The 25400-nt window shown below is 38.5% G+C and overlaps 2 protein-coding genes across 7 annotated transcripts; one reads left to right on the forward strand and one right to left on the reverse strand.

Annotated features, from left to right (window-relative positions):
* Nucleotides 1–1025: 1025 nt before the first annotated feature.
* Nucleotides 1026–20772, reverse strand: fam168a (family with sequence similarity 168 member A). Of its 5 annotated transcripts, XM_055166928.1 has the most exons (9): nucleotides 20504–20770; nucleotides 16283–16324; nucleotides 10819–10926; nucleotides 10413–10501; nucleotides 8961–9041; nucleotides 6521–6666; nucleotides 6080–6266; nucleotides 5739–5864; nucleotides 1026–5587 (listed from the first exon to the last, which is right to left on the reverse strand). In XM_055166928.1, the coding sequence occupies exons 3-8, from the start codon at nucleotides 10878–10880 to the stop codon at nucleotides 5752–5754; spliced, it is 678 nt and encodes a 225-aa protein (XP_055022903.1). In that variant the 5' UTR covers nucleotides 10881–10926; nucleotides 16283–16324; nucleotides 20504–20770; the 3' UTR covers nucleotides 1026–5587; nucleotides 5739–5751. The 5 variants fall into 5 exon arrangements, with proteins under 5 accessions (XP_055022903.1, XP_055022902.1, XP_055022906.1 ...); XM_055166927.1 differs by lacking the exon at nucleotides 16283–16324 and having other exon boundaries at nucleotides 20504–20768; XM_055166931.1 differs by lacking the exons at nucleotides 16283–16324; nucleotides 20504–20770 and adding an exon at nucleotides 19994–20252.
* A 1154-nt stretch (nucleotides 20773–21926) lies between these two features.
* On the forward strand, nucleotides 21927–24765 carry kbtbd3 (kelch repeat and BTB (POZ) domain containing 3). 2 transcript variants are annotated; one of them, XM_055147831.1, is made up of 9 exons: nucleotides 21927–22061; nucleotides 22148–22313; nucleotides 22414–22596; nucleotides 22678–22930; nucleotides 23005–23219; nucleotides 23397–23639; nucleotides 23957–24247; nucleotides 24329–24478; nucleotides 24603–24765. In XM_055147831.1, the coding sequence occupies exons 2-9, from the start codon at nucleotides 22152–22154 to the stop codon at nucleotides 24723–24725; spliced, it is 1620 nt and encodes a 539-aa protein (XP_055003806.1). In that variant the 5' UTR covers nucleotides 21927–22061; nucleotides 22148–22151; the 3' UTR covers nucleotides 24726–24765. The 2 variants fall into 2 exon arrangements, with proteins under 2 accessions (XP_055003806.1, XP_020796204.1); XM_020940545.2 differs by having other exon boundaries at nucleotides 22678–22851; nucleotides 22941–23219.
* Nucleotides 24766–25400: the final 635 nt, after the last annotated feature.

The raw sequence follows: 25400 nt of genomic DNA on the forward strand, positions 1-25400 counted from the left end.
ATAAAATCAGCCTACTGCAGACCACCTGCTAACCAGCATAAAAACATAAAAAAATAAACTCGCAAGCAGATAACATGACACTAGAAATTGAAAACTAATTGTCAAAGTGTGAATATTACTCATGGGCCAACTGTATTCATTGAAAGTTCGTTGCAGCTCATTTGTCTGGTGGTGATTGACATTGTTGCACAATCTCTGATGTCTGCTGATTTTAGAGGGAAGTGAAACAAGTCTGCAAAGGAAATTACTTTGCTGAAGGTTTTCCAGGTTTAGTTCTTCAATTTAAACCAGAAACCAGATTTTAAACGAACCATTAAGATTTAGATTTTAAACTCCATAAACATGACTGAACTGTGTCCCCATGAATGCCATACTGTTTATGTTACGATTTTCAAATTCAAGTTTTTGTTATTCTTGTTTTGGTTGCCATTCCCACTGCTGAAATCAGTTTGTTCAAAGTTAAACCTAAAAAAAAAAGACTCTCTGAATTCTTACTACCAAACTCCAGCACCTGCAGCCAGTAATGAGTGCTAGTGCAGACTCTGCAGCTCATGGCCTGTCAGCATACTGAGAAAAACTTGTATGTCCTGTGTATTGTATGTTGTAATTGTAATACCTAAGTAAACTTTAAGAGTGCAGGCAAGATTCAGTTTCTTTCATGAAAAAAAAAACAGAAACGAAACATTGGTCATTTATAAACAGGCCAAACCAGATGCGTTTTGTTCATACTTTTGGAATAATGTATTTTTAGTGATCAGTAAAGGAGTAGATACACTGCTTTGCAATTTTATAATAAACTTTGCATTTGACTCTCAATCAAAGCATTACTGTAAACAAGGAGAATACTGTGCTGAGGTGAATGAACATGAATGTGAAAGTGTCAATGTCATTTAACAAACTAACCATTGTCCAAAGTAGTCCCCCGCCTAAAACCGCAAGTACCTCGGATAGGCCCCACTTTACTGCAAATCATCAAAAGAATCAACACAGATAAATACAAATACAATAAATACAAAGAGACTGTGTTCCTTTTATAGGAAAATTTTAATAGTTATTCAATGTTCTACATTTTACAGTAAATATACAATTACAAACTTGGCTTAGTTATAGTACTAAGATCACTAACTGATCTTTAAAAAAAAATCCTTAACAACAAAAAAACATTAAAAAAAAACAAAACAAAAAATAAAAACAGATTTACACTTCATATCACAAGCCTGACGTTGGTCCTTCACTCCGGACCTAATAGCTAACATACAATTCACTTCTCTCAACGTTAAAGACACGTTGGGCATCAGTTTCAACACAACCTTACGGTAACAGGAATACCATAGCATGTGCAAACTGGGTACCAAACGAAAACTTCCAAAGATGGGGTGTTCCTAATACTCACTCCTATTTGAGGATGCAAGTATGATTCTCTTTTTTCTTTTTTTTTTCGGAAGACAAGGAATTTCCACTTTTTGCATCACATTTAGTGTCAAATCAAACTATGACATATCTGACAAATCAAAAAGCTGCAGCAGAACACCAAAGACATTTTAAGCGACTTCTACTATTGATGGGAATAGTAGTGTTTTCATCTATGCTTAAGGAAATAAAGACCTCTAAAAGCAAGGCAAATGCGAGGAGAGAGAAGAGGTGAATTGTTCCGCCCACCTTTTACTATCAAAGTTAAAAGGCGTACAACAATAATAGAAATGTACTAAATGCCAGTTAAAAGCAATATTTAAACACTTTAAAATGTCAGAGTGCAGAGTGATGAGTGTTAAGAAAGTAAAAAGACAGTGATTAAGACTTTTTTTCTTAAGCACATAAGAATTCCAATTTAATTTCTATGTTAAGTGCAAATTGAAGTAACCAAAAGGTGAGGAAAAATAAAGGCCCCTATTTATTTGTCAAATATGAGGCATTGGTCCACACATTTCTAATATTATCAATTCAGCATTTCAGTAATCCATGTATTGTTCAAATGGCATTTTGAGGGACTAGCCCGAACTTCTCAGTGCTCAAATTATAATTCTGGCAAGTAGCAATAAGATTGTTGGCCCCCTTTTTTGGTTTGAATCTATGAACAGTACGTTGCAAAACAGCACAACTCTAGTGACATCTAGTGTCTACCTAGGCTTACTGAAGATTATAAATGCCACATATTACAGTAGATTATCAGCATTAACTGACACCAATTGGTTAAATTCGGAAATGTTAAATCAGATGGTAGGAGAGGACAAATGTGGCACTAGTATTTGATGCAATGGTAATTTCCGCAGACTCAAAAATGGCCTCTAGAGGGAGCTGTGGCACAAAGTGAAAACAGGGTACAAGACACCAAGGATATAAAAGTAAGACAGGCATAATGCATTTAACAATATGTGAAAGGACAGCAATAGGAAAACACAGAATCACAGGAAGCTAGACATAACAAGGACTCAAGTCACCAGTAAACTAATACATACCGAACAGCAGTTTGTGAAAATATGGCACAGAACAAAAGGCAAGGAGCTTTAAGGTTTTAAAGGACATCGTTAAAGCGTGTGAACGGCAATGGACAGCAGAGGTCACGGATACAATGAAAGCGCTGTCCATTTCAGTTCCGTCATTCATTTACACCCACAAGGTCTGTAAACTCTAGGTGAACTGCAGTGTTAAAGCCAAGTCAATATTTTTAAATTTACCAGCTATTCCACAAGATTTAAGACTCTAGGTAAGGTCAAGTTTATCTTTGTATGGCTTTTTCTTATTTACTTAGTAGTTGGGCACTTTCTGCTTTCAATGTAAACATACAGAAGTGCAGGTGCCAACATTTCAGCCTCTCAGAAATACCACTAAAATGAACATTTTAAGTCTTGAATACAGATTTGAAAGAACTTTAAGAAGTTTCACTTGTAAATCAAAGACTATGTTGAGTAATCAAAATGTGATTTGAGTATCCAATTGACCATATACTAGTAGTGCACAATGCCAAACACTAGCCTTCCATGTTAGTTTTCACAGACCTCCTGGTTAAGTCCCTCCGCAGAAAGGGAATAAAAATGCGGAATAAAGGTTTAAAACAGAGGTTAAAAGCACAAACAGTAGCTGCCACACTAATGCGACCATGCGTAGCTTGAATTACATTACGGTACCACTTGCTGTATACTGCATTTTTAGTTCAATGCTATAGTGAGATACATTATATTTAATAAACCAGAAGGAAAAAAGGAACTTGCAAATACTGCCAGACATATGGTAGGTCAAACTAAGCCTATGATGCTTGCGGTTTTAGAATTAAGGTTATTTTGGGGCTTTGGGAAAACAAGCAAATAAACTACCTGGCTTTAATTCAGCGGATTATTTGCAATGTTATTTTTCAAGAAGTAGACTAATAGTGTACAAATATATGGACTCAAACGACCTCAGTGTTGTATCTGTAATTACAATATAATTTGTCTATTCATGCCCCTTGCACTACAAAGCCTAGGTACCTGTTACTTAGCATTAAATTATATAGTTCATAAGTATTTTTTTGCATTTTTATCTTTCAAAATGTGCAATAATTCCTCACAAAGTTATCCAAACGGAAATTTCTGATATGTTCCACACCTCATTGCTTAATAATCATTGAATGGCTGCATATAGAGAATGTAATCTATATTAAAAGATTACACTGACAAGCCATTTCAAAATCACTTAAAATGCTGCTAAAGTAATTACTGTATTGATAACAGTAGGAGGCATTCCCTCTTATTTTATTGCAATATCAACTGTTCCTCTACATACCCGTGCAGTAAATGCTCTGCTTTTGTAAATATCCTTCTGTATTCTAATTCTTTTTATGATATCCAAGCAATGCCACAAGCCTCACTCAGCTTTGACCCCAACAAAGATCAAGATGAGGACTAAAGGGCAAAGACTGGAGTGTGTGTCTATGTTACCTTAGTAAACATACAGTAAACTATAATCTTAACTAAATTGTGTTTATCAAATTAACTTTTGCTTAACTTTGTTATGCATTTGTTATATAAGTTAACTTGTTTAAATAGAAAATGTACAACTGAAAAACTATTAGTTAACACATATCAGTCAGATGGCAGAAAGCATTTCGTTAAACTGCTGACTCCCTTCTGTTAAACCTATGTAAAGTAATAATTGGGTTGTAAAATTAAATGTGGCAAGGTTAGAAGTCATTAAAGATTAAGTTAGAGTTTAATGTTGTTTCAGTCAAATGAAATGTACAGGACCAAAATGCTTTTTTTTTTTAGAGTGACTAAATGAGCACTTGAGCTCTTGTCAATAAAAATGACATCAGGCCATGTACTGCAGGCTTTCTAAAAAGATTGATTTTAGCTCTTGCAGCGGCCATTATTGCAGTAAAAAAAACACAACTTTTTGATTCATCCACGTTTTTAGCCATCTTTGCCTTTAAGTCCTCAAGTTGATAAAAGAATGAAGAGGAGATGACACTGTCCCCATTTAGGTACAATATAAATAGTGCAAACAGCTATGCATCTGTGCAGTCTCTCGAGGATGACTTCTTGCACCTTGAAAGTAAATGCAGAGAAAATGTCCTCCCCTCCTCTTCCTCTCCACCCGCTCTCCACCCTCTCCTCCCCCAGTGCCATTCCCTTTAAACTCCTGGCTGCTGGCTCTGTCTAGCACACGTGTCGATAGCTAGACTGTGCTGTGTGTATTGCATGTGTGTGTTGAGTGCATCCGTCAAAACAGAATTAAAAGTATTATCATTTTTACCTTAAGTGCCACTAAACGATTCCGTATCTGCATTTTGAAGTGAGCACGTTCACCAATACTCTAAAGTAGCTTGTCATTATAAATATTTGCAGTTGTAATGCTAACCACGATCTTAACACTCCACGTTTGCTAGCTAGATTAAGATTTTAACGACATACTAGCCTGCATAGTATGTGGCATAAATTATGTGATGTTATTTGATAGGTACGATGCATAAGACAATAAAAATGATGTGTAAATGCTTGGTCACAGCGACATGGCACTTACAAAGGGGATAAAGGACAAAGAACTGATGAATACTGTCCAATAAGGACAGTAACGTGCTGGAAGACAACTGAGATAAAAAAGGAGAATAACACAAGGTGAAATGAAAGAACAATGCACTGTCACTGAAATGTTACCCATAAAATGAAAAAAAAAACTGCTGATGTTTCCCAAATGGCAGCATAAGACAAAAAGTTGTAGAGATGATGAGATGTAAGTGCCTGTAAATTCCCACCCTAACTCAGGACGAGGCAGGATCACACACACACCAACACAACACAGACATGGTGCAGCCAACACAAGTTTCCCTCTGGAGCTCCAAAGATGGACACAGCCAAAATAAAATTAAAATACAAAATAAAAATAAGTCAAATGACTGATTGGCAAATGAACCGAGAAAATAAAAAAATAAAAAAGCAGCTTTTGTAAAAACCTTTAAGAGAATGTTGCGTAACAATAATAATAATAATAGTAGTATTAAAGTGGCTGTTGCACTTTAGTTTTGTTCTTGCCGTCAGGTGCGAAGTTCCTGTGGTTTCCGCTGGGAGACCCCGCCTAAGATTTGAGCAGTTGCATACAATGGTGGACTCCAGATCTGGTGGGAAAAGCAGGGCCAAAGTACACGGTGGTGAGTGATTTGAGAGACAGCAGCTGTTTGTTTAGTCACAAGAGAAGTGGAGGAGAGGGGAGAGGGGTGCCCAGAGACATCCCACAGGGGGAGAGCTAACAGACTAGGCTTCACTTACATGACGGTGGGCTCTACCAGTGAGGCGGTACGTAGCTGTAGCCAGGTGTCCCCTGGGGCCTGTAGGTTGGCACAGTAACAGGGTGTGCTCCAATGGGAGGATGCTGGGGTGTCGTTAGCAGAGTCCCTATAGAGTTGGAATAAGAATTGAGCAATAAGCCTTCCATATCTGTGAGCCTGATACCAATGAGTTATTAAACACAAGAGTAGAGCAACACATTTTTAAAAAGCCATATGATTCATGTAAGGGAGTCTTATAGACATTCAGTGTATCTCGGAAATGTTGATTTTACAGAATACAATTACGTGTAAAAAAAAAAAGAAAAAAAAAAAGAACTGTACCTGCGCTCATGGCCATGGTTGTCCCGGCGACCATCCCCATGGCAGCCATGCCGTTGTTGCGGGGTGCGGGTACAGGGACAGGGGCCGGGTACAGGGCTGTGGAGGGGATGCTGTTGGGCTGCACCACAGTAGTGTGATGGATGACATGAGGCTGCGCCGCATACACAGGCTGAGTGTAGTACGCTCCCTGTCACACATCAGGCACCAAGGCTCAACCAAGTGCTACTACATTTGTCATATAGTTGATTTGATAAAGATAAAATAAATACACTTTTTAAATCAGAAAGGGCGTAGGAAATAGCTTTCAAAATGGCCTTATCACAACAACAGCATCTAGATTGCTTTTTATGCAAATAAAATTATAGGTCAGCTAGTGTGGGTGGAAATGGTAAGAGCCATATTGATTTACACATGGTAAATAAACTAAGGAAAGGTCCTTACCTGTGCATAGATGTTTTGCTGAGGGTAGGCACTGCGGATTGGGTACATGGCTGTGGGGTAGGGGGTAGGTGTGGGGGTGTATGGAGGGGGTGCTCCATTTGTCTGGGTGGGGGGCACTTTGTATGGGGTGCCAGCTGTAGTATATCCTGTACACAAAAAGGATTATCATTAGTGATATGTGCTGTGTATTAAACATATCATTGTTTCACAGTTCTTAAAGCTAATGTACCAAAAATGGAATACAACTTGGCAATGACAAATGTTTTATTACTCTTTCTTCTAATATTGTGCAGTTCTCGTTTGTGTAAGCAATTCTACATTCAGCCACTAGATGGAGCATTGGTGACACTATTGGCAGGATTCTTGTACTGTACCTACAGTGGTCCAATCCGGACTACTCACATTCCTTACGTTGACCTTCAGTTTAATTCTCCTCATAATAAAAAATAAATAGCTACTTCACACCAGTACACTTCAAAACAGCAAGAATAAATACGTTATGAAAAAATATGTAGACATGGAGATGAAGACAAGAGAAGAAATGATGACACGTGGAAGCAAGTTGATAACCCCTGTAGAGCAATGAAGCTTATTGTTATTAACATGGGTACAGATCTCTGGGGTGCAATAGCGGCCCACGACCACTCGGAGGAGCCTGAAGGTCAAACATGCTAGCTAGGGCTGCTGCTGCTGGCTTATGAAAGGCTTCTCTCTCACACAAGGACAAGGGAACAAAGAGATGCTGGAGCGGAGCTGTGTGCAACCAAAAGAGTGTGCATACCCTCACACACATTCTTTGGCTGGAACATGCATGCAGGGCACTAGGGGACAATGGAGTGTGACAATTACAAAAGCCCTGCTGATAGGAAAACAATCTGCCTATTCAATGGTCTTCTTGAGAAATAATGACATTGGACGGCATTTCAAAACAGACAGGTCCTATGCAATACAAGTTCTGCCAATATATATTGCTTTTAAAAAATTTTTTTTTACCTTTATTGGGGCAATGAAAGCTTACTTAAATATGCCGATGAATAACACTACCTGGTTTCTTGACCGTCAAAACACCAACAATGAGGGGGAGGGGACAAAAGAAGTCTTCAAAGCTCAATGATAGAAAAAAAAAAAGCACAGCACTATACATTGTGGTTTTTATTTTATAAACTCAAGGAACTCTCTCTATTAAAACCATGCTGCTTTTTGTAATATTAAAGAAAAAAAACTAATTACTAAAATGTTGCAGCAGCCTCTCTGACATGCAAAAAAATATAAATAAAATTGAAAATAGTGCAGAATAGGCTGAGAGCTTTCATTCATTTTCTACCACTTGACAGACTGAGCCCATAAGGGGAAGACCTCAGTTCTCCTCCCATCTGCTCTGAGATCAGACGGTGGACCCCAGCAGAGCAACTATCTGCTGCTGACAGCTGTTACTGGCTCGATTCCCACTTGCCCTTTACAGAATGGGATTCCACTGAAACTAAACTACTTAAATGTTACAAAATTTCCTTCAAAACTCTATAGGCTTATGAACTTAACTCTATAAAGCTTATAAACTTAACATTTAACACTCAAAACAACCTCAGTTTACAAGTCAATTTCCTTTCCCATAAAGCTAATTGCTCATTCCGCATAATGAAACTAAAATCAACTTGCAGCCACATTGAAATAATCACAGTATTTAAACTTAAGTGCATTCAAACAACTCCACAAAAATGTGTTGTGGGCTGGCAACATTACACTGTGTACAGTATATGAAGTACAATATTTATGTAACAACAAGCGGCACAATATTTGAAAAACATATGGTATGCTCGATATGCAACAGAGGTTTTAAATGTTAAGACTGTGCCTGTAATTTAGCATAACTTGTCTTTCCAAAAAAACAGATATATTTTAAAAGAAGCTCTGGGGGTCAGAATGAGACCACTGTCTGCTGTCTGCATTTAATTATAAAGCATTTCTGCAGACCAGGAAGTTTGCTGGTTGTTGTTAGCGTTACTCTAATGGCAAAGCTCTGCTCTGGTCTCTAAACAAATAATAAGGATGTTAAGATTGAACTGACAAAGTAAGAAAAATGTAAGGACTGCTGCTTCCAGTTTAAAATAAAGTCTAGCACCTTTTAGTACATGTATGCGATTTTCACCGATTATTAGTTTATTAATACTAACTCGTCATGTAGAAACACATAGCTAAGAACAGACTAAACCAACACCTGATGACTGATTGATCACACATTTGCAAAATAGTTTACATAGCCAAAATCTGTTAAACTAACTGTCAGCTCTGCAAAATAACTGCCCACTGTGGACACTAACTACATGAAAAAATTTTATGAGTAATCAACATGAACTAAAGATCAAGTATGCATCTCCAGGCAACTAAACGTAAGTCCCTATTTTTAGCTACTTCAGAACAGCATTGTCTGTGTGAGTCTTACCTGGTGGATACCCAGGACTGCCTGTTTGATAGATATTTGGCGTATAGGTCGGGGCTGTGGCAGGGTAGCCTCCTGGATAGCCTTGCAGGGAGAGGATAACAGAAACCAGGGAAGCATTAATGACCCAACAAAAGCCATAAAACCAACACACACATACATATATACTACAGAGGCATTTGGTTGTGCACAGATGGAGCTCATTAAAAAGAAGTCTGCACCAGTAACACAGTTGGCCGAATACATGTTCCATACGCAGACTGCAGCACCTGCCAATATGCTGTAGGAGGGGATACATTGGGCGACATTAGAGAGGCGGGATTACACGCGCGGGTGCAGGGCGGGCACCGGGCAAGTACGTGCGCACACCACACAGAGCTTCGTGCGTCATCAATTACACATCAGTCAAACAAAGCAATGCCGCTCTGTGAAAATAGCAGCGATGCGTCTAGGTGTGAGTTAGAGGGAGGGGAGCACAGCCTGCGCCTCTGTTGGCTATAAATGGCATTCGATCCATCTTAGCCTATGTGCTGGGTAGCCTTAAGCAACAGCTGCAGTGAATCGATCTCCGGATGCTGACATGAGTGGCCATCATAAAGAAATACATATATGTAACTATAGTGATGAATAATTGATCTAGAGCTTCATACAGCTTGACAGAAAGATCAAAACTAGACCGCTGAATTGCATTTAGAAGTTAAACATGTCCTATTAGCATAAAATATGTTTTGCTTAAGCCCCAATTCACTATCTAATGACTAATGATGTTTAACTCATATAAAAATACAGTTGATTTGAAGATATGGTGTTGTAATAGCACTGTCTACTATTCTTATAATTATTTTGGCAATTTTTTAGAAAGCTATAAATTTGCAGCTTTGCGTTCAAAAACTGAGGGTCTTCTGCCAACGGTGGCCACAGCAATTTCAAGCACTTCATGACATCACACAGCACTGCTCTGATTACGATCAAGTGTTTCTGATTATAAACACCTAACTGAAGGGGCCGAGCTTGAAGTGTGGATATTTTTTAGATCAGGGGTCTCCAACCTGTAGCTCGGTACTGTGCTGAATAACAAAGCATAGATTAATTACATGCCTATGATCATTGTATCATCTTGAAACCTTTAATACTAACTAATAAATGGACAATGGTTTATGTTATGTTTGTTATGTTATGTTATGTTTACAGACATTTAACTGCACCCAAAGGCTCCCCTCTTTCTTATAATCATCTCAATTTCCTGCAGCCACTAAAATGAGTAGCTTGGTGGCATTTTTGTTTTGTAAATGTAGCTCACCGGAGGAAAAAGGTTGGAGACCCCTGTTTTAGATCAATCACACTCTTCTCAAGTTAATCATGTATCAGATGAAACAAAATGGTATAACTCCACATGTAAACTTCACAGCATTCAGTTACACACTTTGAGCAAAATTTTAAGTCATAACGTTTTACCTGTGAACGCCATGTTCTTGGGGTTTCCGTATGGAGAAGGCTGTACGGGGCTGTAGACTGGATTCATGGCTGAAGATAACCTGTTCTTACTGAGAAAGTGGACAGAGGGATGGCGGTTCAGAGGTAAGAGAAAAAGAAAAGAAGTAAATATATTAAAATTCTAAAAAAACAAACTGCTTTGACACACACTCGTCACATCAAAAAACTAAACGTCGCAATGGAACAAAATGTAGCCAACAACATGCAACAAAATGCAACACGTGACCTAACCAACAAGTAGAGATTTGGCAGAACCTTACAGTTACTCAGACTTACCTGGTTTGTGATAACATGGGCATGATAAGTGGGAAGATGTGATTGTGTATGTTTGTGTGTGCGTGTGTGTGTGTGCATGCGTGCCCCGTACCTCTTGTGCGTGTCTGGTTGATACATGAAACTGAATTTGTCTGTGGGATGCCCGCTCGCCATTCTTGCTGTATGCAAATGAGGAAGGAGTGGAAGTGGATATGCAAATCTGAAATTAAAACAGCGAGAGGTCATGATTACAACGAACACAAGAAAAAAAGGGGTAAAATAACTGCAAAGCAAGCACCAGTGCAAACAGCAAATGGTTACAGCGCGTCCCTGCAGTGTGGCGGAGACTAGTCGCGCATATGTGTGAATGTAATACAATTCTGTGCTGCAGGTACCAAACCGGCCTCTGAGGCTTCACTTGTTGCTGACGTACCATAATAAAATATGACTTTGAGGATTGGCTTTCTCTCACTTGCACCGAAATATGACCCAAGTACATCTGGGCCTGAACAATAGAACTTGTAATATGACTTTTTATGCCTGAGAAAATGAAATCAATATTATAACTAATAATAGTTTCAAATGATTAACGTGCTATTTAGGACAGGAAAGGATTATCTGCTAAAATGTATGTAATAGGAGTAGTGTTGTCACAATATTTAAATTTCAAAATAAATTTCGATACTAAAGAATTCACCAAATTCTATACCCATTGTGAAAGCTCAATTTTTGTAATACAATATTTACAAAACAATAACTTATCTTAGCATGAGCTCTAAAAATCATACAAAAACTGTTCAGGAAAGCTCAAAGTTTGTCCTGTTAATAAGATTTTTTTTGCAGTATCGATATCTACCTCAAATGAGCATCTAGTTTTGATACCAGTTTTAGCATTGATAAGTGTCCATTGATGCTTTTGACAACCCTAAATAGGAGTAGTGTTCAATTTCTAAAAAAAGGTTATAATTTCTTGATATGTATACCAATAATTATTAAATATATTACATTTAATCCCTATATTGCATTAAAAAGGTACCTTATGTTGCTCATACATGTATTGATAAAAATCCCTGTGTTTGTATTGGCCCTTTAGGATAGTTCACTGGTGTCAACAACAAGCCGAGCCGATCTGGTACACTGCAGTAGCTGACACGCTGTTTTTGCTCCTTTGGCTAATATGAATGTGTGTGACACAGAGAAGCTACACCAAACATCCACCACAAGCGGCAAAGCAAACATCAACACAGTCACTGAGCAAAAAGCACCATACACCTCGTGAGCGGGCAAGTGACAGCGAAAACAAGACAAACCACAAACAAAATTTGTACAAATAAGCCAGGAGAAGCTATGAGTAAGCATGATCCGGTATGAGCCAAGAGACACAAGCACAGAGTGGAACGGCTAAATCAAGAGGACAGGTGTGAGTGTGTGTGCAAATGTGCGGCCATTTTGAATTGATTTTGTGATGTATTGGACTTGAAGGTGAAATTAACTGGTGTAAGTGATGTATAGAGTGGTGGCTAAAAAAGGGAAAATATCGACAAACTAAATTCTATCAAAACCTTTTGTACAATCCAGGTTTAAAATAGGTCAAAGAATGGGTCATGTAATAAAATAGTACAATATAGCAAATTAAATATTTGAACAAGTACACGCAAAGAATTTTTTAATCACTCATTTGAAGACCTGAGTCACTCTAGTCCAACTGAAGCCATTCAGCTGTTCATAGCACTGATCCACAAGCTTTTCATTGATAGAAGACCACGGTGTCTGTGCTGACACAAATTGATATTAGCAATGCAGCAATCGTTACAGCAGTTTAGAAACTCGGCACGGTGCATTAATCATTCACACTTCAGTCATGTGGAACTAATTCATAGAGACATGATGGTATGTCTTGCTCAAGGATACATTGACATTAACTAAACATCTACCTACTGACAATCAAAGCACAAATTTTTGTTTACATAATTTCAGAAAATATATAAACACAAAATAACATGGTTCAGTGTAGCTAACTCCTATACAGTTAAAGTATTTTGCTTTCTTTAAAAGAGGGGGTATTATGCAAAATCAAATTTGCACAGAGAGCAAAGGAGGGAGGGGGGCTCAGAGCATCAAAAATGAAAGTGAAACTTATTAAACATGCTAATAGGATGTTTTCAGCATTTTTAAACCAAGAAAGGGTAACATGGTGATTAAAATATGTTATGAGTTCGCAATAGAAGTGTAATGCCCCCTCTTTAATGGAGTTAGCCGTCTGTTTGCTCCTGTCGTCTCTGAATCCAGGGATAGGCCATCTGCACAACTACCAGCCTGAACACCGTGCTTTTGCTCAAAAGTAGGACGATTTTTCACAGCATTCACTAGAACATCTATTTCAGGCTCAAGCAACACAATTTTACTAATGGCCAGCTATTCATCATTTCCTGGCACACATATAAGAAGCACTTGAATCAGAAAAACACGCAATATTTACTACTAGACACTACCATTAAGATTCTGCCATTTAAATAATATCACATAATGCTGTGGAACAATGGCTATTAGCGCACGGACAGGTGGCTAAGCTTATCCTGAGGTCTTAACCTTGCTAACACACCCTGTACCCAATTACAAGTCTGTCTGAAAAGAGCGAGGGACTTGTGCAGAGGGAGAAAGGGTGATGAAAGTGAAGAGTGAGAACAAGAGAGCCAGTGCAATGTGTCTAATGAAGGTGTGATAGACAAAAGGAGGAGGAGTGAACAAGTCCCATTATCTATGCAGAGGATGTCTTAAGACCATTTGGACGAAGTAGTTTCAGTCCGTTTACAGACTGGTGGCCACATTAAACAGCTTTATTCTCATGATAATAAACTCGTAAACATTTATTGGGCTGTTCAAATCCTTTTCAAATAAAGGGCTTGATAATGGGTCTTATTGTCTCAGACTTGTCAATACGGAGAATAAATGAATAAAATCCCCAGTTCTTTAGGTAATTGATTTAATTACTTGAGCTGATAACAATACTAACCAAAGGGTGCAGAAAACATTGTCATTGGCTCATTGTACCTACATTTACATGGAGAAAAAAATAAAAAAAAATCAAATAACTGGAAAAGATTATAACCCGATAATTTGATGCGATTATTGGCATGAGCTACAGGCATAACAGAAATCAGATAATGGAGAATACCAAGTGTCAGTTCATTTATAGCTTTTTAGACTACAGTGGTGCAAGTCAAAGGCTATCTTTTATAAATAATGCTTTCAGTCTTTTACATTTTGTTTTTAATCCTTGCTGTTTCCAAATTAGTTTCCATTTTGTTCTTAGGGTTAGTGTTAGTATTTTCCTTTTCAGAAAATTGTTTATATGGCATTTCAATTAATGTAAAAAGCACACCAACAATCTGCTTTGATAACTCTCCTTTCGTTAATTGAACAGTTTTAAAGGAGCTTTTGAATTCACAATACAGTCTTTATGTAATGGTGTGGGAATTCTGATCATCCTTTGCAATTTCAATATTCTCATTTCTTGTTTTAACCAAAGACTACAGAAGGGGAACTGCAGCTTTGTAAATACTCAGAAAAACCAATTGAGGCTGTTTTTGCTCAGATCCCCATTAATCTTGTGTTGTCTCAATGCTGCTGCAGGTAAGATCCGCCGGCTCTGCCTAAAGGGCTCACTTATCTTCTGACAGCTACAGCTTTCAGCAGCTTCTGACAAAGACTGTGTTGTGGCACGCTTGGCATTCTCAACATACAACAGAGGCTCACCAGATATTTCCTGCTGCATCAATGAAATGGGGATGATGAAAATGTGTTTATCAGTAAATTGGATTTGGTACAGAACAGGTTTTCTGCAGAAGAGGTTGGATTTTATTAAAACATGCTAATTTCTTCCAAGAAAGTGCCAGCATTTAATCATCAACAAAAAAGGTTACAATTTATAAATAAAAATGGTAAAACTTCCAGGTTTGAGGTTTGCCTTAAAGTAATGATAACAATTGCAACAAAAGGCTTAAAGACAAAAGTCAACAGCTCCTGAGAAGTCAACGGTCAATCATCTTCATGCATTAAAGTTACATTTAACACAAAATTTACAATGAATCCACACAGATTTCTGAATGTGTACACCCCTTCTGATGGGGATGAGGGCTGCTCCATGGTGGTAAAAATCATGATCATGATTATTTGTTATCATAATTGAAATCAAAATTATTTACAATCACTTAATTGTTTTATTTGTTAAAATGATCCTGTAGAGGAAGTACAGACCCAATATAATTTATTAATAATGTTTTGTGACACTTCTGCTTAACTAAGATCATGTGTGTAGATTAGACAAGTAGCTTTGCTCCAGCTTTTGCATTCATTCTTAATAAACTGTTTATTGGATCACAACATTTTTGTAACTGAATAAAGCAATAACTGAAATCACAATTTAAAATATTGATTCATTCACAGCCTTAAACTAAAAAATATATTTATGTAATATTATAATGTAAGTAGGCCTCAAGAACTAAGTTTTTTCAAAGCTAAATTATTCAGATACTTGCCTGCTGCCGCCTTTTCTACACAACAACGCCTATGAATACTGGGATGTCATCTGAAACCAGGCAGAAAATATGGAAATGTAATAGATAGATAAATGCAGTTGGTTGTAGCTCTATCTCCCCATATTTGATTATGGAGATTGCTGGTCCCAAATGACTGGGTTGCCACTTCATGTCTCATCTTGCACTCAAACAAAGCCAGAATGGACTCCACTCAGACAACATTAGCTGACCTTCTTGATCCTTGACTAAAACCAAGCCTATTCTCCAGACTTCGTTAGGCCTAATGAACTGGAGGGGGACTTCATTTAGACTCAACTCATAAGCAGAATCAGCCCCGGGCACAAGCACCAACCACAGCAATACTCACTAGTCTCTCATATGTACTAGTGTTGTCATAATAAAAAAATAAATAAAATTCAAACTTGATTTCGATACTAAGGCATGGACACTCAATACTGATTCTGATACTACAATGATGACTAAAACCACTCTTTATTTAGACCATAGAATGATGTTTCCATGTGGTCTATGGTTGTTCTGATAAAGCTCAGGATCATTCAAAAGCTAGTCAGGAAAGATACATTTTTCTACTGTGAATGTGACTTTTTCAGTATTCATACTCAGTCAAATGAGTATCTCAATTAGGATTTGATTTTCAATACTTTTGACAACCCTCGTTTCTAACTTCATACTCTCAGATTTTACTTTTTTCCTCACTTATTAAATTCACGCTTAATAGAAATATGCCAGGTTTCAAACAATGAGCCTGACTCTCTACTGGGGGATTCCTGCAGCCTTAGGGGGCATAAGAGGTAATAATGAGGAAGAGGAGGAGGGGTGAGGTTGTGGAAGTGTAAAGCATGTGCACAAACACAAATACACAAAGAGAGAGGGTTCCTGGAGAATATGTACAATACACAGCAACCCCCACACGACTCCTGCCTCCTACAGAATACCTCACCCGCCTGCAGTCTTTCAGCACCAAACCAGGAGCAGTGGGTGTTATCACACTCAGGCACCGGAGAGAATAGAACTCACAGTTTATCTATGCTCCAGAAGGAAGAGACACACTCCTTTACTCTACAAGGAAACAGACAAATATTACCAGACAATACAAATGTGTAGCACAAACTAGTAACAGCCAATTGTCTACAAGAATGCTGGATTATCTTAAGAAAATGTTTCATGTATGGGTGTAAAATAGGTGTATAAGTATAAAATACACACCTCTAAAATGTCTGCGTAACATTTCTAGTGGAGAGTCTGCCACCTGCTTGTCTCCATGGAAATGTTATTACTTTGTCTTAGAATGTTCCACAGTATCGATTAAACCTATCTATCATGAGGCAGACGAGCAAGTTACAGCACTACACTACATTAAAATTCAGATCTGTGAAGAGTCATCTCTATTCACAAAAGGAAATATGGTAGTTTTGAGCAAAAGAAATACACGTAATAATTAATAAATTCTAGACGTTTAATGTCATACCATTGTACATGGTATACCAACATTCCAGGCAATAACATCTCCAGCTGTGCAGTGCACCTTTAATGATTAAAGGAGAGTGCATTTTGATCAAACATGACAAACTATTTTCACATATGACATTTTATTCAAGCCTTATTACCATAAAATTAATATGCAGAGTGAATGGTGTCAAAGGAAAGGCTTGAGTGGATGTATATTTAGGAAACTTTACTACATTGTCTCCACCTGTTCTGAATAGAATAGGCTGAAATGTGAAATTGCATTGACTGTTGTAAATATATGTTTAAAGATTGTGCTTTTAGAATGTTTTCACCTGTTTAATGTAGGGAACACCCCTAACGAGGGACTGGAGTTCATTATTAGCACTAGTACCTACAAACTCTATATGTGTCGCATCAGCTGCATCTGCATGCTCTGTAACTGCTTGCTTGTAATTATGTGAGTATGATTGCATTGTCAAATAAATAAATAAAATACTTCTGAAATGTTCTATAAATCAGAGGAGTCGAGGAAGCAAGAATTTCCTTTATTACAAGCCCCTATTACTCTAATTATTACAAATGAGACATCACCATTTTTATCACTGCTGTAACTTGCAGAGGTATGCATGACAGTCGATTCCCTTAGTATCAAAGGCATAGTGTATACTGCATTCATCAGACCTGCCCTAGAGCAATCAGCAGCACATTGCTCTGGGTTATTTCAGATCTAGGACACCTCTGACACTTAAGGATTGCATCTGTTTTTTGTTTTTTTTTTACTTTCTTCATCTATACTCTGTCATCTCACTCACCTCTGCAGCTGCGGATTAGGACAAGAAAATGCTGAGCTCCTGGAAATGGAATTCATAAGCGTGGGTGATAATACCGAGTTGGGATAAATATATTTCTCTGGCACCAGACTAAAGCAGCGTTACCCATGTAGTTTCCTATGTAGTTACCCATGTAAACTGAAAAAACACTGGTATACAGGTAATTAAATAACAGTACAAACAAACTCATTAAAGCATCGTTATTATCATGTAATTAATTCTTTACTGTCCTGTCTCTTTTTTTTTAACAAATAGTTTCATTTTTTTCCATTAAAATAGTTTACATCAATTGTTGCTCATGTACCAATAGCCTTTAGATCATTTATTAATTGCAAACACAACAAATCAGGATTATAGCAATGCATTTACTTTCTGTCGGTCTGTATTGACCACATGAATGTGTGCTTGAGATAAAATTGATTACTCTCAAATGCCATGCCGTCTGCAGTAAGAGGACAAGTAAATAATGAGCCACTGAAGCCCTACTCTATTCATTTAGAGCAGCAATAATCAGGTAAACATTTCAGGATTGGTTTAAATGTCATAAGCATGATTAAGAGGGCATTGATTTGCACTAAAGAAGACTCCAGTGATCCTTGGCTGAACAAACACTACTTTTAGTGATCCAAATATGCAGGTGTGACAAACAAACTTCACCCATGGAAATGTCCATGACATTTTAAGTACGATTCAAGCAAAATTATTGACCACAAAAGTTGGTCTGGAACTAGGATAGACTTCTTTTATCTAGCACATTAGGAGCCAAAACCTGAAACTGAAAAAACAACACACAGAGAATGACAAGAATATGTAGTTCTAAAAATAATAGTTAAATGCTAAATCATATTTCAAGAGATCCAAGAAACCTTAGACCTCATATCATCTGACATTACACTCATTCTCCAACAACATATCAAACTGTGGCAATAACAATATTCCTCCACAATGCTTTGACCAATACAGACTGGCGTGTGAACGCAGACTTGGTGCTTCCACACACCTCTGTGTGCATGTGCTGTCCAAGTGCAGGTACGAGCACTGCTCAAGTAGCATAATAAAGTATGAGTGACAGCCAAAGGAAAAACAAGTGTCCCCAGGGATAGCTCCAACCTTTTATCAAAGTCCTTTATTCACAGTGACAGGTCTCACCTGCCCTCGCCGGTGCACAACAACAACATGCACACAGCCTCTACTGATCACAGATCAATCATCCCACTCAATTTGTCCAGTCAGGACTCTGCTCACATATCCAGCACGCTCAATGCAATGGAGACCTACACAAGGCATTGATATAATGCTAAGAGGCTCCTGAACAATGTGTAATCCTTCATCCTCATGATATTTTCTAACACTCTCTGACAATGTCCTTGCTTTACATCAAACTTAAAAGCTACTGGTGTTGAGCAGCTCCGTTCATTAAGAAATGCCAGGAATAAAACATAGACTGCAAAGGACAAGGGACATTTAAACAGTGTGGATGTCCACCCTTTGAATGTGTTTACAAATCCATAATGGGCAGCTCATTAAGTGGTTTAAACCACATGGGAATAGTGTGCTGGATAGACAACAGCCTTTAATAGAAGCGCTGACTCTCAACATTAAGTGACTCCATGCTTTCTAATGTCTGACAGTTTTATGACTATTGTACTGCCCACCATTCATATGCAAGACAAAACCAACAGATCTCCTGGTGTATGCATAAAGGGGTCACCTCAACTAAGAACAACTTTTTAGCATAATTATTTGTGAACATTACTGTTGTACATCAGGACTTCTGGCAAACATTGCCACATACAATGCTTTTGTGATGACACTGTAATGAATCCTGGAAGAACATCTCAGAAATCTGTTGATATTGATAGAACTTTGTTTCTCATATCATATGAGACTGGTGATAAAATGACTGGAGGGTAATCCCTCTGTAAAAGGCAGAATTTATCTCAGAGATAAGCCTAGTCAAAAGGGAGCATAAGAATGAAATGCTATCAGCGTTCTGTGTAATTCTTCTGTTTCACACCATAATAGATTCTTTTAGCCCATGTTTATTATTTGAAGCCATTCCAACAACAACTAAGTCTTTGCTGCCTGGTAAAGCATCAACAATCACTGCAACTTCTGAATTATGCCACATTAGGACAACAAAAATACAAACATCAACTGGACTGGACACAACTAATTAAAATTAAAAAGGAGCATCAGGACGGGAAAAGACCAATTTAGGCTTACTTAAAACTTATTTATTAAAATGATGCAATTAGGATGTCTCTATACGTGTTTACAAGTCATCCCTGGTTAATGTACATCAGAATCTGGCAGTGGACTGCATTCCTGAGATAGGAAGCAACGCCAAAACAGCCATGGTTGGACAAAAATGGATTCACTCAAACAAGCTTAAGACACCATTTTGAAAATCCACTGATTTCTAGATAACACAGAGATGCCATCTTACCAGATATCAGCAGCCTCTTCACAACTGTGATTTGCATGGCAATTTCTCCATTCCTAAGCACCACTTCAGAAATCTGTTCAAGTCCCACAATACTAACATTGGCTTAGCTAGTCTGCTAGCCTCAAAACACAGCAGCTAACCCACTGTAGCATCCCTGCATCCCAGAGTACACGCTGCTGTTCAAATGGCTAATTAGCGAGCTAACTGAGACAGGATAAATGACAGCGGCGAGCAATCACGGCAAACTGGACTATATCTGAAATCATCCATAAATGCTCCAATCAAGCATCAAGCCGTAAACACCAACAACATAGGCGCAAGTGGTCAGGAGCAGCTTGGATTTACTATTGAAGCTAACCCGTTTAGCTTAGCCCGCTAGTTCCCCGCCGCTGTAGCCACTACGGAGGACAATTGAAAGGGATACGAAAGGGGAAAACACAGGGAAAACGATCTAGCAAGTCGACAAATTGATATTCTTCTTCTGCACAAAGAACAGTGGGCTGCACTTACCAAATGAGCTTAGCCAAAGAGTTAGTACAAAACAAGTCCCTTATTTATGAGTTTTTCTGCTCTGTTGTCCGTGTGCGCTCTGCCTTTGGTCGGTGCGGACTGGCTCTGCCTCCAACAGCAGCGTTTTGTTGGGCCAGTAGCGTTGAGAAGAGACGGCCACCGCGAGTGGGGGATGGGGATGCACTGCCGGGAGCGAGCGAGTGAGAGGGAGGGATACAGGGATGCAAGGAGAGAGGAGAGGGGCCGACTCTTACAGCAGACAGACTATGATCATATGCACATTATCACAAGATCCAATAGTGGAGTGGAGCAATGTACTGCAAGCATGAATAGCAGGATATTAAACCAGACTTAAGAGATCTTAAACCATCATAATAGTAGGTTTAACAGTCACTTTTAAATCCAACAATTATGGACATTTGAATTTGTGCTTTCAATTAACATTTCATTTTCGCATCGGTTGTAAAATACATAACATAACATAACGTTACAATGATGGAAGGCCAGTTACAACTATTTTCTGGAGGTACAATATGTTGGTATTTTTGCACTGCACATTTACACTGCAGTAGGCACAACTCCATGTTCACTCGTCATCATTCAGATTCGGTCGCTGCGTCTTATCCTTTTTCAGCTTTGCCTTTGCTGAAGACCAATTGTTTGCCCATGGATTCACTGCGCCATCTAGTGGTTTTAGGTGTCGGTGCATAAAACTGACACGACGGAGCAATAGCTTATTATTTTTCTTTGATTTGATCACGTCAGTGTAATTATTAAATGTATGAATACGTATAAAAACGAGCTTCGCTTTTATTTTATTTTTTTCGTTCGTTTGTTTATATTACTCAAAACACCACTTCGTACAAAATAAGAGCTTGATGTAGATGTACTATTGCTTTAAGTCAAGGAATGCTGAAACTCTTGGCACTGACATAAGAGATGAAGTCAAACACGAAAACGATGTCACAGCTCAGCCTCTCACGTGGTTTACATTGCCGGAAGTAGAAGTGACAGAGGGAACTATCCAGGGTGCTGACCGTGGACACGGGAGCAGGCGGAGCTGATGTCCTAATGTAGCCTGTGTATATGTATGTATTTTTTAGCTTTTAGTGGTCATTTAGAATATGCTTTTCTTAGCATTGAGATATAATGACTCTAATCGACTATTTAGGTGCTACAGTGGTGCACCATCGTCGTGCTGCATTGGCCTATTATTTAGTTGGAGATAATTTCTCCAGTGCAGTACATCTTTATTGTAAATCTGTCTTTTATGAAAGCATCCTCTCTTGGAATTGGTGATGCTGTGACTCTCTTTATCATGAAACCTTAATAGATTCAAGATGAACTCTTGTAATAACTCAGACATCGCTCCAGAAGGCAACGGAGACCCAGAACACAGGACTCTCTTAAATGTGTCGCAGTCTCTTGGCTTTCAGCTGCTCAGTGTTCTCCGGTCTTTTAGACAACAAGGCTTGTTGTTTGATTTCACCATCAACGTGCAGGACCACAGTTTCCCTTGTCATCGGTGTGTGCTTGCAGCATCCAGTGACTTCTTTAGGTAGACTAAATTCTTCTGTTGGCTACTTTCGATGGACCTTGACTTTTTATGTTGATGCTAATTTCCATGAAATCTTTGGTGCACAGGGCTATGTTTGCGGTGGACATGCGTGAGTGTGGAGATGGCTCAGTTCAACTGACTGACCAGAGTCCTGCAGCTGTGAGCACTTTCCTGGATTTTGCTTACTCTGGAGAAGCCCTCATCACTGATGCAAATGTAGACATGATATTTCAGATAGCCTCCTTCCTTCAAGTAAATACCATTCAGTGGAAATTGTATTAGGAATATAGTCATAGTATAATAAGTTTTACTTTACACCATACAACCTGAACAGGTGATTTTCGTCTCCTAGGTCCCGGTCCTCTTTAAAGCATGTAGTGATTTTCTCATAAGGATGATGGATCTGACAAATATCCTGTCCCTCTTGTCCCTTGCTGAGGCATATGGTTCAGCGTCACTGCTCCAAAATGCCAATGATTTTGTAGTTGAAAACTTTTATGGCTTGTCTCAAAATAAGGATTTTCTGGATATGCAGGTAAGCTCACATACCTATATATCTCATATATTCCAAGCTTGTAGAACCCAAATGTTTATTGTTGTTTATTATTCCTTCCAGATAAATGTGTTGGAAGCATGCCTTAGATCAGACTGTCTGAACGTCCCCAGTGAAGAGACCCTGGTTATGTCTCTTCTGCAATGGATACACCACAGTCTTCCTGAAAGACAAAAGCTGCTGCCAGAACTGCTTTCCCTGATCCGACTCCACCACATCCCTGCATCTGCACTAAAGGCATTTCATTTTATTGTGCACACATCACATAGCACATACACCGATGTATTGCAGTGTATTGATGTGATGTTAACAACATGTTCTTCTAGACTTTGTTTGATTCCGACTCTCTTCTGTCCAATGATGAACAATGCATTGCATTGCGATCAGAAGCCCAGCATGTACAGAGTCAGTATAATGGTCTCATGACAGACGCCAGGCCATCCACAACCCAAAGCTACATTTACATCCACAAAACAGAGGAAAACAGTGAGATCAACCACAGCTTCTGCTACTGTCTAGATTCAGATCAGTGGAAGGAGCTGAGAATGGAGGAGGTCACTGTGCTTGATCCTCCTGGTTGTCACTTCACAAGCTATGCTGAGAAGGTATGCCCTGTACACCTTTACATTGTTTACCACTTAAAGTATTGTCCTATAGAGTAATCATTCAACACATTAAGGTAGAAAAATGTACAATAGCAAAGGTTTTGTGCACGAGCTATTTAGACAGAAATAAATAGTCTAAACTACATGGAAAATTCTCATTTTTGTATTTTGGTACAGATATTTGTTACAGGTGGTTGTCGCGGAAACTGTTGTCGCGCAGTTCGCCTCCATGTGGCCGAGCCGTACCATGATGCCACAGACGAGATGTGGTGCTTTTGCCCTGTGACCAGGACCTGCAGCCCTGCTCCTGCCTTGATCACACCACGCACTATGCACACTGCAGTGATGTGCCTTAATCGAATCTATGTCATTGGAGGAAGGACTAGAGGATCCACAGGTGAAGCTCCAAGTCTATTGGAGGTATATATTTTTTTAAGATCTTGCAATCTTGTTTTTCTGGTCTTGGTTTGTTGTAGAGTCAAACAATATATAAAATATAAAAGATTTCACATTCAGAATGCATACTTCTAATTTGGTTATAAAATATATTCAACAAGTTCTGTTTGACAAGGGCACACAGATAGTGAGTCCATCTTACAAAAGTGGTTTGTGTTATTATAGTCTGAATTAAAACCTAGAAATATTAATATTTGAAATATTCCAAACTTTTTAAAATCTGTAATTCTACTGCATAAACACATCAGATATTATTTCTAAATGTTTTGACTCTCCTACAGGTGGAGTACTACAACCCTCTGTGTCAGACTTGGACTGCTGTCAGCCCTCTGCCCACTGCAATATTTTACCCAGAATCCAGCACATGTGACAGTATTATTTACACACTGGGTTCTGAGGTGGAGATCACAGATTCCTTTAACCCTTTGCTTGACTGTTTCTTCCGGTATGACGCCAAGCACGACCAGTGGACACGCCTTGTCGCAGAGTTTGGACAGTTCTTTCATGCTACACTTGTTAAAGCAGTATCCATTAATAATACACTACATCTGTGTGACTTGTCAACTTATAAGGTTGGAAATGTGAAAAGCGGTGCTTTATATAGGCCTACTGTATGAATATACTTAAATAGCCATGTTTTTTTTTTCTTTCAGGTGTTCAGTTTTTGCCCTGAGACATGCGAGTGGAAGGGTGAGGGTTCTTTTGAGAGCGCAGGTTTCAACGCCGGGTCTGTGGGAACGAGAGACAGACTCTACGTCTTAGGAGGGGACTATTCACCAGACGAGATCACTGATGAAGTTCAGGTATGTACTTGGAATGAGCTGGAACCAGGTCTTGTGGTAATGGCTAGTTAGTTAGTTGGTATAACTTGTAAACTGTAAACTGTACTTTTAAAACTTCATCAGGCATGTTTTTACTTGTGTCCAGGTGTATCACAGTGGTAAAAGTCAATGGGAGGAGGTGACGCCCATGCCCAGAGCACTGACTGAGTTCCACTGCCAGCTTATCAGCTTCAACAAATACAGAGACCCATGGAGGGATGAGACATAGACTGATATTCATAACGTACATGGGCTTTATTACATGGTGGCCAATGGCTTTCCATGTGCATTATTTTGTTTAGAATAGCTTGTGCAGTCTCAGACATGTGCAGTTATGTTTTAGAATCACTCCCATGGAGGAACCTAATCTGTTGTTATTGTGCTTAATCTGTTTGTTGAGAGACAAATGCAACCACTGTTAAACAACAGGAGGCTGAGTAATAGGATACTATGTGGGTATTTTATAAATGTATATTGCATTGCCAAATCCCCACATGGTATCCTATTCCCAGCCTGCTGTTTTTGTGGTGGTTTAATAATGCTTGCAACCACATACTGTATGGAATACTAAATCAGAAGTCAAAAGTACAACAAAGTATTTATTGCATTGTATTGTATTGCATCAAAAAAAACAACAACAAAAAAAACCCTCAATACCTGCATTTAAAAACATTAAATGTTTATTTTACACAAAAATTACAACATTTTAAACACATTCCATTCTCTTTTGCTCTTTGCTTTTTAACATATAAAGAACTGCAAAGCCACAATAAAATACATGACCTGTAATATCAGTTTCAGACATCACTGTTTGAATTTAAAACACCTTGGGACAGACATTTTGATAAAGCATTGAGCAACATAGTTCTACAGTATTGGTGATTGCATTCCTCCTCCCTCTTCC

This window comes from Boleophthalmus pectinirostris, unplaced genomic scaffold (assembly GCF_026225935.1).
Source record: "Boleophthalmus pectinirostris isolate CB_2022bp ecotype Guang Dong unplaced genomic scaffold, ASM2622593v1 HiC_scaffold_9, whole genome shotgun sequence".
Lineage (NCBI taxonomy): Eukaryota > Metazoa > Chordata > Actinopteri > Gobiiformes > Gobiidae > Boleophthalmus > Boleophthalmus pectinirostris.